This window comes from Panulirus ornatus, chromosome 58, assembly GCF_036320965.1.
Source record: "Panulirus ornatus isolate Po-2019 chromosome 58, ASM3632096v1, whole genome shotgun sequence".
Lineage (NCBI taxonomy): Eukaryota > Metazoa > Arthropoda > Malacostraca > Decapoda > Palinuridae > Panulirus > Panulirus ornatus.
In genome coordinates, this window is record NC_092281.1 from 18010170 (window position 1) to 18027201 (window position 17032).

The 17032-nt window shown below is 38.4% G+C and overlaps 1 protein-coding gene across 2 annotated transcripts in view; it reads right to left on the reverse strand.

The window, feature by feature from the left end:
• The window catches only part of LOC139766593 (tudor and KH domain-containing protein homolog), a 43037-nt gene that overhangs the window by 9566 nt on the left and 16439 nt on the right, over window positions 1-17032 (reverse strand). For both annotated transcript variants that reach the window (XM_071695447.1, XM_071695448.1), the window contains exons 5-7: window positions 16631-16704; window positions 3169-3276; window positions 2580-2696 (exon numbers count right to left, since the gene is read on the reverse strand). In XM_071695447.1, coding sequence (XP_071551548.1) covers window positions 2580-2696; window positions 3169-3276; window positions 16631-16704 — 299 coding nt within the window. The remainder of the gene's footprint in view (window positions 1-2579; window positions 2697-3168; window positions 3277-16630; window positions 16705-17032) is intronic.

A 17032-nucleotide genomic window follows, 5' to 3' on the forward strand; every position in this document is an offset into this window, starting at 1 on the left:
CATAAAAAAAGAAATCATCTATGATTTCCTATACATCCTTTTGAAATAATTCAAATGTCATTTCATTCATTCTCTCCAAATCCACTCTTTTCAGAAGTATTCTACACTTCAATGCTCCATCTGTACCTATCTTTAACCTCACTCTTGCTAAGGTGATCAAAACCTCATTATCTTCTGCCTCTTAGATGGTGTTCACACCAAAATCTTGGAATGAACTCTGCACTTGAACAGAAGCATATTTTTGTTTTTCTACTCTCCTAATGGTTCTTTTGTTTACTTTTCCTATTTTGAGTCTATGGTTAATTTCTTCTACTTTCTTCAGCAGGTTTCTTTTCCTTTGTATAGAAACGTGCACCTATTCAGATAGTCTACAACTTCTTATTGTACCTTAGAGATAATCTCATTCCAATTAAAGCCTTTTTCCTTTCTTTCATGCTGATGCATGTCTGGTATGTCTCTAAATTGGTGAATCTTTCCAGACGTTTTTCCAGAAGATTGTCCAAGTACTGCAGATTGTCAAACATTCATTTCTTCGCACTTTATAAATTCAATGTTAAAATAAGATTAATTTTGCTAATTCACTCCATGGAGGTGAAGGCTCTGCTGTTATGGCTTAACATCTAGTACTCAGCAAGTGTTCCAAAAGGGTGTGACTGACACATTTGACAGCTACTACTGAGAGAGAGTTAAACATGAAAATTACTTTTCTTTCTGTTGAGATTGTTTTATCATCATACTCTTACTTGATACACAATCAAATTACATGGATATATTTTGATATATTACACCTTTTGCACCAAAAATTCTGTATGAGGGAGATTGGCTAGCAAAGGCAGGGAGGATATTGAATAATTTGTTTCTTAACACTAAAAACTCTACTCTTACTTCATATGCAGTCTTATTTCATACATACTCTTATTTCACACAAGAGAAGACTAATCTGTCTACCTATCTATTTATCTACCTATGTATATCTCTGATGCCCATTCCCTTTGGGAACTCCCTCAAGAGGATGGCCATGCCAAAAGTCTCTATAAAAGTTGAACTCCAGTGCCGCTTGTTAACCTTTAGTGCCTAACCCTTGGCACAGTGTTTTCAGAAGTTCCAACCTTAAAGTTCCTACCAACTACTTCTACCTAAAGTTCCTGCCTAGTGTTCCCACTTACTACTTCTACCAAGTGCTCCCAGTTAATGCTCCTATATACTACTTGTACCTAATGCTTCTACTTAATGCTCCTGTCTGATGTTCCTTTCTACTACTTCTATCTACTGCCCATAACATTTTGCCAAAAGGCAAGGCTAGCGCGTAAGGCTAGGGAACATTAACGATGATGAATACCATGAACATATAAACAGAAATATTATATCTTTCACACAACAAATAAATGAGGAGACTGAGTGGCTAGCATGTAAAGGGAGGATAAGGAAGGTTTTAATTTTTTTCAACATTCTAACACTTTATTCACAACCTGCTCCCTAAGCCCCCCAATCCCCAGGGATTAGAAGAAAAGGAAATTAAGTGCAATTGCTCAGTAATTTCATCTTTAATGGCAAGTTCACTTTGGATGTCTCCACCTCCTTTCATAATTTCCCTAGATTACACATCCTACAAGTGCCAACTGCTGAATGTGCTCTTGCTTACTTCAGGAATGAAAGGTGTAACATTACTACACGTTCATTTTATTCACTATCAATGCCATAACTGTATGAAGTCAGTGTTGAATGTTCACTATAGAGGGAAAAAAAGAATCCTTCAATTTCCTCCCCACACTTGCCAGCTAATCTCCCCTCATGCTCAATGACTGTGTGAAAGGTTTGACATCTCTACATATACTCATGTTATTTACCACTAACACTGTGCCTGTGAACGAAATAAGAGAACAATCAGAATACACACTGAACAGAAAGAAATATCATCTCCACTTCTGCCTCTCTTATCAGTTGTTAAACACATCATTCACATCCCTTCTGGGTGCTAAGTTAGCACTGAAACAGCCATCACAGAGATAATAATGTAACTTTCTGTGCATTTCTGTTACATTTGAATGATAATCTGTTATTTCTGAGAGGAGTTTTTTTACAATGAGATATAATTTCTGGACTATACCTGCTCTTTAAGGCTTAACCTCCAAACAAAATAAGAACAGCCCAAAGACTTCCACTAATGTATTCATTATTGATGTAAATTCTAAGATGCTTATATGGGGTTTCTTCAATGCAAAGTTGGCAAAATAAAGCCCACAAAAACATAATGTGACCATTTGTGTGTGATCTTCAAGTATCAAGAAATAAAAATGCAAACTGTCCTAACAATTTTTAACGTGCTTTCTGCACATATGTAACTACGAACCATATAAAAAAAAATCCAAGGTCATAAACAAACCAATGGAAATACGGATGTGTTGTAAATTCAGTATTCAGTATCATTCAAATTCAGTATTCATTATCATTTGAAACAGATGCACAGGAAGTACTTAACTAAAGAAAGATTGTGATCTTTATCAAAAATTATCTCATTTTCAAGTCAAGCATCAAAATCTGCTAACTTCAAAGGAACAATATTGCAAATTAAACCTCACTTGTAGCCAAAAGTGTGATGCAGAGTCAACAGCTGATACATAAGCCTCAATGAATCTATCACTACTTGTCGATGACAGTGCTTCCTGATGTAGGCTGTTCGTGCTCATCGAAGCTGACTGTAAAAGAAAATAAAGTTGTAAATAGCTTCTGGGACAAGGTAATCACCAATCTGTGGGATGGCACAATATAGAAACAGACCAAGGACAGACTACAAATGCTGTAATCTAATAAGAATTGTATTCAATGCTTGTGATGCCATCTACTGATGAAAAGCATAACTAGTCTAACTCATCTGCAATTTCAGGATTGAATATAAATACACAAGTGACCTGAGCTTACTTCTGCAATCTTAGGCTTAGGAAAATAGAAGCACAAATGACTCAAGTTTATTTCTGTGATCTTAGGCTTAAGAAAATAAGAACACAAGTGACCGAAGTTTACTTGGGATTGCATTTCTTTTCTTTTTGCACAAAATTATAAAACAAATATACTCTAGAGCAGTACACGAGTATTCAAATATCTGACATAGTAATGACATAACACTACGAATGCACATAACATTAAGAGTTGATAGTGAATTTAACATACCTGACTCATACTGTTTTCCAATGCTGCAGCTTGCCGGCCTCTGGCTCTCATAGACATATTAGCAGCAGATGCATTTATCTGTTGTCTCATCTCCTCTTCTTCAAGCACCTGTGGAAAAAGCCATCCAGGGGCTGCTCTACACAAGGTCATGCACTGGCAGTGAGTATCCCCAAACTATGATTATTTAATAACCAGTTAACCAGGCAAAACAAAAATAGTTTGGTCACACAACAGAAAACAAAACAATGAAACACTGATTGTCATCAATTTACAAATTACCTAAATCACAGAATAGTAAAAAAAATCATGGTTGTCAAATGCATCTAACTTGCATAATAATGAAAACCAATGGAGTAATAATCAAACTACATCACACTCTACAGCAACATAAACGCAAATCTGTGTATCATATATACATCCTCTGATAAAAGTGTAATCTGCACACTTTATCCATCGCTCTTTGTTGAATTCATTCATGAAACCATTTCTAAGTGTCTGGATTATTAACAAGAAATTCCTTTCTGATGAAAGATTTATATAACAAATTGAAAAAAAAGAAAATTTTCATTTTTGAAGAAAATACAGCCAAAAACCTGACACCTACCATCTTTTCACAACACAATGAGTTAATTTTTTACTATGTCACATAGAGCAAGTGTTACTTCTGGGAGAAGGGGTTTACAAATATATTCCCCAAGACCGAAGCCAAATTCTAATAAGACTATTAATGGTAAGCATTGAAATCTACTGTATATCGCTCAGATTTCACCACCATTAACTCATTTCCTATTTTTTCACATGAGATGAATCAGAGGCAAACAGCCTCTCACTTCTTTTTACACACATCCTTAACCCACTCAGTCTAATGAAAAGGGACTGAAGTTCCACGCTATTACACATCACTTACCTCTCTCTTTGCCTACAGCTGAATCATTATTTGAGTCAGCAATCTCCACAGTGACATCAATCTAATAAAAAATCAAGAGCTGCTGTCAAGATACCAGCAAAGTTTTTTCAATATCACCTATGTCTTGCCATCCACTTTCCGTTTTACCAACATCACTCTAGAATTTATTTCATTACACTTTGTGACAGACTCCCAAAACTCCTCTTTTAGGAGTATTGCTACTCCTTCCTTAGCTCTTATCCTCTCACCAAACTGACTTTACTCCTACGATGTTTCCAAACCATTCTTCCCCTTTACCCTTGAGCTTCGTTTCACTCAAAGCCTGAACATCCAGGTTTCTTTCCTCAAACATATTACCTATATCTTCTTTCTTCTCATCTTGGTTACATCCACACCCATTCAGACACCTCATTCTGAGCCTTCGAGGAGGATGAACACTCCTCGCCTGACTTCTTCTGGAGGGTTTCCAGCCCACAACTCCACCCCTTTTAGTCACCTTCCACAACATGCCAGAAAACCGATGAAGAAAAATCCATCCACTCGTATAAACATACATATACATACAAAAACATACATATACACATATTAAAAAAAGGGGGTGACTGTATTGTTGACTGGTTGGTAAGGTTATTTAATGTATGTATGACTCACGGTGAGGTGCCTGAGGATTGGCGGAATGCGTGCATAGTGCCACTGTACAAAGGCAAAGGGGATAAGAGTGAGTGCTCAAATTACAGAGGTATAAGTTTGTTGAGTATTCCTGGTAAATTATATGGGAGGGTATTGATTGAGAGGGTGAAGGCATGTACAGAGCATCAGATTGGGGAAGAGCAGTGTGGTTTCAGAAGTGGTAGAGGATGTGTGGATCAGGTGTTTGCTTTGAAGAATGTATGTGAGAAATACTTAGAAAAGCAAATGGATTTGTATGTAGCATTTATGGATCTGGAGAAGGCATATGATAGAGTTGATAGAGATGCTCTGTGGAAGGTATTAAGAATATATGGTGTGGGAGGCAAGTTGTTAGAAGCAGTGAAAAGTTTTTATCGAGGATGTAAGGCATGTGTACGTGTAGGAAGAGAGGAAAGTGATTGGTTCTCAGTGAATGTAGGTTTGCGGCAGGGGTGTGTGATGTCTCCATGGTTGTTTAATTTGTTTATGGATGGGGTTGTTAGGGAGGTGAATGCAAGAGTTTTGGAAAGAGGGGCAAGTATGAAGTCTGTTGGGGATGAGAGAGCTTGGGAAGTGAGTCAGTTGTTGTTCGCTGATGATACAGCGCTGGTGGCTGATTCATGTGAGAAACTGCAGAAGCTGGTGACTGAGTTTGGTAAAGTGTGTGAAAGAAGAAAGTTAAGAGTAAATGTGAATAAGAGCAAGGTTATTAGGTACAGTAGGGTTGAGGGTCAAGTCAATTGGGAGGTGAGTTTGAATGGAGAAAAACTGGAGGAAGTGAAGTGTTTTAGATATCTGGGAGTGGATCTGGCAGCGGATGGAACCATGGAAGCGGAAGTGGATCATAGGGTGAGGGAGGGGGCAAAAATTCTGGGAACCTTGAAGAATGTGTGGAAGTCGAGAACATTATCTCGGAAAGCAAAAATGGGTATGTTTGAAGGAATAGTGGTTCCAACAATGTTGTATGGTTGCGAGGCGTGGGCTATGGATAGAGTTGTGCGCAGGAGGATGGATGTGCTGGAAATGAGATGTTTGAGGACAATGTGTGGTGTGAGGTGGTTTGATCGAGTAAGTAACGTAAGGGTAAGAGAGATGTGTGGAAATAAAAAGAGCGTGGTTGAGAGAGCAGAAGAGGGTGTTTTGAAATGGTTTGGGCACATGGAGAGAATGAGTGAGGAAAGATTGACCAAGAGGATATATGTGTCGGAGGTGGAGGGAACGAGGAGAAGAGGGGGACCAAATTGGAGGTGGAAAGATGGAGTGAAAAAGATTTTGTGTGATCGGGGCCTGAACATGCAGGAGGGTGAAAGGAGGGCAAGGAATAGAGTGAATTGGAGCGATGTGGTATACCGGGGTTGACGTGCTGTCAGTGGATTGAATCGGGGCATGTGAAGCATCTGAGGTAAACCATGGAAAGCTGTGTAGGTATGTATATTTGCGTGTGTGGACGTGTGTATATACATGTGTGTGGGAGTGGGTTGGGCCATTTCTTTCGTCTGTTTCCTTGCGCTACCTCGCAAACGCGGGAGACAGCGGCAAAAAAAAAAAAAAAAAAAAAATTAATATATACACATACATATATACACATATAAATATTCACACTTGCTCGCCCTCATCTATTCCCTGCGTCAGTGAGGTAGTGTCAGGAATCAGATGAAAAAAGGCCACATCTGCTCACACTCATTCTCTAGCTGTCATGTGTAATGCATTAAAACCACAGCTCCCTGTCCACCTCCAGGCCCTATAGACCTTTCCATGGTTTGTCTAAGATGTTTCACATGCCCTGATTCAGACCAATGACAGCAAGTTGATTTATTTCTATTTATCATAAATAGTCGCTGTCTCCTGCATTAGCGAGATAACGCAAGGAAACAGACGAAAGAATGGCCCAACCCACCCAAATACACATGTACATAAATGCCCACACATGCACACATACATACCTATACATTTCAACATATACATACATATGCATACACAGACATATACATATATATACACATGTACATATTCATTCTTGCTGCCTTCATCCATTCCCATCGCCACCCCGCCACACATGAAAAACAGCACATCTACACACACATCACTTACTCAATCAAACCTCACACTACGCATTGTCCTCAAACATTTCACTGCCAACACATCCACCCTCCTCCGCACAGGTTATTAGGTACAGTAGGGTTGAGGGACAAGTCAATTGGGAGGTAACTTTGAATGGAGAAAAACTGGAGGAAGAGAAGTGTTTTAGATGTCTGGGAGTGGATTTAACACCAGATGGAACCATGGAAGTGGAAGTGAGTCATAGGGTGGGGGAGGGGGTGAAGGTTCTGGGAGTGTTGAAGAATTTGTGGAAGGCGAGAACATTATCTTGGAAAGCAAAAATGAGCATGTTTGAAGGAATAGTGGTTCCAACAATGTTACATGGTTGCGAGGTGTGGGCTATAGATAGGGTTGTGCGGAGGAAGGTGGATGTGTTGGAAATGAAAATTTTGAGGACAATATGTGGTGTGAGGTGGTATGATCGCGCAAGTAATGAAAGGGTAAGAGAGATGTATGGTAATAAAAAGAGTGTGGTTGAGAGAGCAGAAGAGGGTGTATTGAAATGGTTTGGTCACATGGAGAGAATGAGTGAGGAAAGATTGACAAAGAAGATATATGTGTCAGAGAAAGAAGGAGTGAAAAGTGGGAGACCAAATTAGAGGTGGAAGGATGGAATGAAAAAGATTTTGAGTGACCGGGGCCTGAACATGCAGGAGGGTGAAAGGCGTGCAAGGAACAGAGTTGGAACAATGTGGTATACCAGGGTCGACGTGCTGTCAATGGATTGAACCAGGGAATGTGAAGTGTCTGGGGTAAACCATGGAAAGTTTTATGGGGCCTAGATGTGGAAAGGGAGCTGTAGTTTCGGTGCATTACACATGACAGCTAGAGATTAAATGTGAATGAATGTGGCCTTTGTTGTCTTTTCCTAGCACTACCTTGCACACGTGCAGGGGGAGGGGGGTGCCATTTCAGAAGGTAACTGGGGAAATATCTTCCCTTCCCTAATAACTTAAAAAAAAAAAAAAGCAAGAAGCCAGATGAGGATTTTTCCCTCTAACACTCTGCCATCTGTTCTTGATGCTACTCGCTCATGTGGGAAACGGTGAACATGTATGAAAAAATATATGGCATCTATGGATAAGGAGAAAGGTTGATAGAGATGCTTTGTGGAAGGTCTTAAGAATATATGGTGTGGGAGGTAAGCTGCTAGAGGCAGAGAAGTTTTAATCAAGGGTGTAAAGCATGTGCACATGTAGGAAGAGAGGAGAGTGAATGGTTCCCAGTGAAGCTTGGCCTGCAGCAGGGGTGTGATGTCACCATGGTTGTTTAAACTGTTTATGGATGGGGTGTTGAGGGAGGTAAATGCAAGAATCTTGGAGAGAGGGGCAACTATGCAGTTTGTGGGGATGAGAGGGCCTTGGAAGTGAGTCAGTTGATGTTCTTCGATGATACAGCATTGGTAGTTGATTTGAATGGAAAACCGCAAAAGGAGAGGGAATGAGTTTCGAGGAGTGTGTCAAAGGAGAAAGTTGAGAGTGACAGTGAATAAAAGGAAGGATTTTAGGTTCAGCAGGGTTGAGGGACAAGTTAGTTGGGATGTAAGTTTGAATCGAAAAAATTGGAGGAAGTGAAGTGTTTTAGATATCTGGGAGTGGAAATGTCTGTGAATAGAACCATGGAAGCAGAACTGTCACAGGGTGGGGGAGGAGGCGAAGGTTTCAGGATCACTAAAGAATGTGGGGAAAGAGAGAACATTATCTGGGAGGGGAAAAATGAGGATGTTTGAAGGAACAGTAGTCCAACAACATTATATGGTTACAAGACATGGGCTATACACAGGGTTGTGTGGAGAAGTGTGGATGTATTGGAAAGAAAGGTTTGAGTACAATATGTGGTGTGAGGTAATTTGATAAAGTAAAGAAACAGAAAGAGATGTGTGGTTATACAAAGAGTGTGGCTGAAAGAGTAGAAGAGGGTATGTTGAAATGGTTTGGACATATGGAGAGAATGAGTGAGGAAAGGTTGACAAAGAGGATATATGTGTCAGAAGAGAAAGGAACAAGGAGAAGCAGGAGACCAAATTAGAGGTGGAAGGATGGAATGAAATATATTTTGAGCAATCAGGGCCTGAACATACAAGAGGGTGAAAGGCAAGCATGGAATAGTGAATTGGAACAGTGTGGTATACTGGGATCAACATGCCATCAGTAGACTCAAACTGGGCGTGTGAAATGTCTGGGGTAAACCATGAAAAGGTCTGTGGGGCCTAGATGTGGACAGGAAGCTGTATATTTAGTGCATTACACATTACAGCTAGAGACTGTGTGAGTGGATGTGGCCTTTTTTCGTCTGTTTCCTAGCACTATCTCACTGATGCAGCGGGTGGCAATGCTGTTTCCTGGGGGACAGGGTGGCACCAGGAATGGATGAAGGTGAGTAAGTATGAATATGTCCATGTGTATATATATGTAAGTGTATATGTATATGTTGATATGTATAAGTATACATATATGAATGTGCATGTATGCATATGAGTGGATGGGTCTTTCTTCATCTGTTTCCTGGCACTACCTTGTTTACATGGAAAACAGTGATCAAGTATGATAAATAAATGAATAAATAAAGGTCTATGAGGCCTGGACGTGGATGCGGAGCTGAGATTTCGGTGCATTACACATGACAGCTAGAGAGTGAGTGTGAAAGAATGTGGCCTTTTCCGTCTGTTTCCCTGGCGCTACCTCGCTGAAGCAAGGGGCAGCAATGCTATTTCCTGTGGGGTGGGGTAGCGCCAGGAATGAATGAAGGCAAGTAAGTATGAATATGCACAGGTGTATATATGTCTGTGTATGTGTATGTATATGTATGTACATGTTTATAAGTTGATATGTATATGTGTGTAAATGTGCATGTATGAGCATTTAAGTATGTTTATATGTGTATATGAGTGGATGGGCTATTCTTCGTCTGTTTCTTGGCCCTACCTCGCTGATGTGTGAAACAGCGATGAAGTACAATAAAAATAATAATACATATTCATATACACACACAGAGTATAAGAATATATATATGTTTAACAATATGCACATACAAAATGGACACAAGATATTTTCTTGGAAAAGACAGAATCATAACAGAGATATATATAAATTGTAAGATGGTAATATGACAAGACACTACTATTAGTGGAGAAAAACAAAGTCAAGAAACACACCTGCAGCACCTGTATGCACAAATTAGTATGCTAGAGATGAGGTAGAGTACAGTGCAATTTCAAAGCAAAATTCCTGAGGGCCAAATTTCAAGAGGTAATCTTATCCTTGATCCATCATGTAGATATATCTTGATTCCAAAATAATATGTTGTTGACAAACAGATTTCAAAAAAAATTTCACAAATAATCAATGAACAGTGAACTTGTATGCTGTCAAGTTATATACTAAATCAAGATGTTTATATCAAGCACTTTCTGAACTGTCATGTTCTATCATCATCAAATACAGTTTACACCATTTTCTGCAATTACTATAAGACACATGATAAGCTCTACTTAAAAACTTCTATCATTCACAAGTTAGAACATTCAATCACTACAGATTTTATAGTTTTAAGTAAAATTTTCATCAAGACAATTCTCAACGTTCATTAGGCTATACTACAGAAAAAGAGTGGAAGAGCACTGAAAGGAGAGAAATGGCAGAAGAATGTGTGAAATGGTATGCGCGAGGGAGGCATGTAAGGACTGGGATAAGTAGAGACTCTTTTGCCATGGCCACCCCTTTGTTGAAAGTTCCTGGGGGGAACAGGCATCAAGAGTATAAACAGACAGACAGAAATAGAGAGAGACAAGTCATCCTCATTGTGCATAACAAAAAGTTATAACATTTTCAAGGAATGAAAAAAAAGTTTAAAAGACAAGTTTCCACATGTGAAGAACTCACTTATACAAATAAATATTACAGAATTACAAACCATGCAACTCCTGTGTATCAGTAAAAGCAAATAATTCCCTCCTGTGTCATTACCTTCCTAAATAGGAAAAGAAGTGGTTAGGATTCTTTTCTTTAATGTTTACTTCCAAACACTATCTTGTGAAATTAGTATTTGGCATGCTAGTATTTGAAAAAAATGCATAATTAACACACAACTACAGGATTCCTTTTCTGGGGTTCCTCCAGTTACAAGGCTGTGCTCCAATCAAGAGAAAGGAAATGATGGACTCAAGCAAAAGAAGTTCCTAGGTGAAACTGTAACCTCTTTCATCCAAAGACAATGATACAGCTTTGCTGAAAGTGGTTTTTCATTCATAGTATAGCCACATGCATGCAAGTTAAACCTACACACATTATCAGTACTATCCAATGTTCTGCTTATCCAGGAGATGAAAAAAGTGTCAAAAACCATATTAGGCAATATGGAGATCTCTTTAAGATACTCACTCCATCTCTTTTACATTCTCACTTCCTTTGACTGCTACCACTTCCCCATCCACTATCCTCACTGTTATCCCCATCTGTCTCCTTGTTCTCTACATAGTACTCACTTCCTTCCAACATATCTTCTTCTCTGAGATGTTCACAGATAATCTCTAATCCCATTTCTCATTTGTCCTCTTTATCACTTGACTTTATGCTACTTTTTCTTGTACGTCTACACATCACTTGCACTCCTCCTCTACAGATAGTATCTTCACACACACACACACACATTTTTTCTTTCACTAGAATTTTACTTAGTCATTCGATCAATCAACTAACTCTTCTAATATGTAAACATTTGACCTTCTGCATACCACACACTCACCTGTGCATGTAAGCAATGCTTTCCCTAAGTACCTTTTGCTCGTCTTGTTCCATTTAAAAGTACTCTCATTCTATGCCATTTTTCATTCAATGTCTCTTCACACTTGTGCACAAGGACTTCTTATCCAATCTAACTCACTTTCACTACTTCTTTCACAAATCATTTCCTCTTTTCCTAAAGCCATCACAAACTTTCACATATATGGCCACCAAAAATCGATCATCCATTCCATCTGCTACCACTTAGTACATGAACATCCAACAACCTCTTCTTTACCCACCTACCACATAACATATACTATAATAATGCCCACTGAACTCAACCACATATATATGTATGGATGGACTTATTCTTAAACCAAGTATCCCTCGTCACCATTCCTCATTTAGCACAGAACTCAAAATTTTCCTCATTCTAATTTCTGTTAATTGTACCCTATACTTAACTACCACATCACCCACTCTTGTAGTCAAATCCCCTTCAATCATGATTCAATCCCTTGCATCAAAACTGCTAAAGAACTCACTCAGTTCCCACCCTAAAAGCACTCGCAATACCAGTATAACATTGCTGGGACAAATATGCTTTCAAACATACCCATTCTTGCCTTCCCAGATAATGTTCTCTTTCCACACATCTTTCAGTGCTCCCAAAAACTTCACCTCCTCACCCACATACACTATGACTCATTTCCACTTCCATGGTTCTGTCCACTGCCATGTCCATTCACATGTACCTACAACACTTCACCTTCTCCAACTTCTCTCCATTGGAACTCATACACCAACTATCCTGTCCATCAACCCTGCTACCTAATAACCTTGCTTTTATTCACATTTACTCTCAATTTCCTTCTTTCATACACTCTTCCAAAGTCAGTCTTTAAACTTCATACACTCTTCCAAAGTCAGTCATCTAAACTCAGCTTTATGCAAGATGAAGGTATAGTAATCCTGACAATATCATATGGATGCAAGACATGGAGGGTGGACATGTTGTAAATGAAGTCCTTCAGGACAATATGGAGTGTGAGGTGGTCTGATTAAGTACTGAAAGGGTATGAAAGAGATGTGCTAATAAAAGCGGTGTGATTGACTGAGCAGAAGAGGGTCTGCTGAAATAGTGAGGAAAAGTTTAACATAGGGGACATATGTGCCAGAAGTGTAGGAACAAAGAACATCGAGAACCAAATTGGAGATGGAAGAATGGAGTGAGAAAGACTTTGAGCAATCAGAGCCTGAAACATGCAGGAAGGTGAAAGGTGTGCAAAGGATGGAGTGAATTGGAATGATGCAATATACTGGGGTTGATGTACAGTCAATGGACTGAACCAGAGTATGTGAAGAGTTCAGGGATAAACCATGGAAAGGTCTGTGAGGCCCGGTTATGGGTAGGGATCTTTAATTTCACTGCATTACACATGACAGCTACAGCATATATGTGAGCAGTAGTAGTCTTTCTTCATCTGTTCCTGGCACTACCTTCCTAATAAGGAAACAGACTCTATCTGTCAACATTACACAGTGAGCTCAGCCTCTGGGAGAGTGTACGTTGATCAGAATTCAGCCAATCAGTGTCTTGGGCCACCAGCTTTAGGCACTCTCCTGTCTCTCATACTTAATCCAGCATGAAGAATTTACTTCCAGTCTTTTTCCCTACTTTTGTATGTACACTCAACAAAAACATAACCTTCAACCTAGTCAGATGATTTTTATATGAACTCTATGGCTCCAGTTGTTTCCCCCAATAAATATTTCTAAAGTTATTGTTTTACTTATATCAAGGAATATTTCCAGCTCACAGAATGAACTGCCATACTGGAATAAAAAATGTAATGAAAGGGACCGAGATTGAAAAAAAATAGGCAATACATTTCATATACTAATCAGACATATATTTCATGTGGTTTTACATTCATTTGGAATACTAGGTTAAACTGTTGTGTTGGAATTGTCATTGCAGACATAAAATCCTGGAGCTGATACTTGCTATCTTCCTTTCAATAAGTTATCAAAGCATAAAATTTGAAACTTATTAAACAAGCAAGCTCAGTGCTGTTAATTCCAAATAAAGTTGTGACATTCAATAAGAACATTTGAAGGGCAACATGAGGTTCTATTTTCTCCCCTAATGGTGCAGGCCAAAGCAACATAGCGATAGTGTAGCAACCTGACATAACCAAGTTCTTTATTGCCTTGTGGATATTCATTACAAGAATGATTACCTATTACATCATAGTTACTTAGCTCATATAACGATTACAAATAATTCTACATCATAATACAAGATTACAGTAATGGACAACAGTAGTTAAGGTTGCTGACATACAGAAAGCAGGGCTACCAACACAGGGTGTGACCCAAGAGATTCTGTCAAAAATCTTCGTCAAATGCGTCATATATCACAGAGTAAGAATGAAAATTTTTTGGCGTGATTATAAAAGAACCACGACGTCTATAAAAATGGCATGCATATATCTGTATTGGTCATATGAGCAAACAGTATTGTAACAAAACAGTCTGGATGAGAAAATTCAGGTTATAAGGCAAAACGAAATTAGTACTGTGCTTATACTGTATCATGTTTTCAGGACCATGGTGGGCTTATTTCGAGTATTTCTGCCTTTTTACTGTGTGCAAGATACTGATAAAGTCTGGAAATGGCATGCTGGTATTAGTAATGATGGTAAGCATGTAAAGAAACGTAACATTTTAGATGTAAAACTGCTAGTTATCAGGCATACATATGGCATTTAAGGTACATATCGATCTCTTCTTCTATCCTGACTGTGCACTCAGGCACCAAAAGAAACGACGCAATGCAACCTTGAGTCAATCAGCAACTCAGACTGCCAGTCTTGAATGTTTTCCTCAAGGTTGTGTATATTGCAGTATATTGACTTTATTTTTTGTGATTTTTGCCTACTTTTGCATGTTCAAGACACTTATTCCATGATGTCTGGAAAAAGGCTTACAGATGAAAAGTTGTGGTAGTGTTGCCATGCTGTGAAAGAAATGCATCAGCATGGATATAAAAATACAGATGATACAATAAACTGAGGCTCATGAGAATCAGATTAAAGTCAGCCAACAGAGAATATGGATGGAAGACATAATGCAGCAACACATCCCCAAAGCTGTATTGCTGAGTGCTGTGTCATACCTTGTGTTTCTTGATGTTTATCAATGTTATGTCATTGTATATCAGAGTTGCTATCCATAATTTTGATTTAATCAAAACATATATCATGTGAACATCATCATTATTTGTGCTACTACCAATATCTTAATGAAGCCCATATAAGTGACTAAGTGATGCTGTCAGTAGGCATCCCCATCTGAGCCATTATAATGGATTTCTTTACGGCCAAATTCACTCAGAGCTTTATCACCACGAATGCATCCCTAATGTAATAAAAATCTGTATAGCTTATCTATTTAATTCCTAGATATATCATTCATTCATTCATTTCATTTCATTTACATAATCTTCAGAAATATTCATTGATCAGTTTTATACATTTTGTTATTCACTATATAATGAACTACACATATGCTTGACATCCTTGTTCTATAATATTCCACTCTTATTTTCTCTATATCATAATCAAGACCAATTTCTTATCATGACCAAAATCGTGTTCAAAATCCATCAAATCAATATCACTATCATTAGTACCCCTAAGATAAAAACTACCTTGCTGGGCTAAGCATGCAAAACTGCACAACATATCGTCAAAATCAGCAAGCGATCACATTCATATGGGTGCCTGACAGAGCAGTATTTTTCCCCCAGTGCCATATATACTTGCTAGTGAGGTAAGGTATCTCTGCAAACTGAAACATGTGGGTAACTGACACAGCTTGATTTTTCCCTGATGCTGAATACAGTTGCTGGTGAAGTAAGGCATCTCTGCATACTGAAACAGTGCAACTTCAAATTCAAATGAGGGTGGGAAAAGGCAACCCTTACAAGTATGGTTTTAAAAACTGTGATGGGAATGTCTAATATGTCTGCAGGATATATAGGTTCTACAGAGATTTCGCTGAATAGGTCACAAATTATTTTCCTGAGAGGATAATTTAAGCATAGGGAAATTAATAGCATTTCAAATGCTGGAAATAAAGTGACTAGTCTCACTTATCTGTAAATGCACATTTAGCAAAAGTACAATGACCATAAGTGATTTTGGCACTTCCATAGATTTTTTCTTCTCCCCACACTCCTATGCTGGACCATATGTTGTTTAAGGAAAGATTTTCTTATTCCCTATGGCTGTTTCCCCTTAATTTTTTTCTTTTCCATACTACCTCTTTCTTTTTTCTTTCAGTATGTGCCTGCCTTTCCTGCCTCACTGGGGAAGCTTCAGGATTTGAGCCCTACATAATATACTTATGGTAGTATTAGTCTTTCTACATTCCCTTTAAAGACTATTTCATCAAATGCTTTAGACTCTATGGTAGCACTCTTAATGAGTGGAAGTTCTTGGATGGTTAGAAACCAAAATTTTTGAGGACAATCCACTTACGCCACCTTACTGTAGATCCAGGAGAGGATGTAAGTAATGCATGTACTGCCACCTTGCTCCAAAGGAAGGAAAGGGTGCTTGTGATATAGATAAATATGTATGGCATATGAATATTTCCTTTGGAGAAAACTTAAAAGTTCTAAGGAATACTGAGCATGTGTCTTCTACTCTTTGCAGGAAAATGATAAGGAAAATTAAATGAAATTGTATCAACATAAAATTGATGAGTTTATAAATTTGTTCAATATTCTAAACATCCATTCTGAACTTTTTGCATATACTTAAAGTATATGAATGCACCCAGAAATTCATAAAATCTACTATCATAAATGAAACAACTACAACAAGGAAAATATAATCAACACATCAAGAAAGTTGGCCCTGGTAAAGCATTATGAAGCATACCGCCACACTATCAGTTCATAGAAAAGAAAAGAGCCAAAGTTCACCACTCTGGTATCCAACTACAACTGTAAGTACTGTACTCATGAACCAAATGAGACTCAAGACTGTACCTTCTCAAGAAGCAAGGACTTTGCTGCCTCAATCTGCTCTTTGCTTCCCTTGAGAATAATCCTCCTCATATCCTCTGCCATATTCACATTAAACATTGAAAACAGGTAAACAGCATGCTCTAGATGTAAATACATCATCAATGATTATGCAAACATTAATGTAAATCATGAAAATACTAAAATGCATAAAGGTCAAATTTGATAACATACATACATAAGCATGTCCATACTTACCCAAGGACCAACTTTAATGAAAGATTCCTGGTGATACCGAACACCTTTCTAAAGGCTCAAGGAGCTCTAGGCTGCACAAGTTCCAGTAGCAGAGAAATGTAAACTACTTTGGATTGACATGTCTTTTGACAAGACAGTACTCCCAATAAAGCAGCCTGCCAAAGGTGA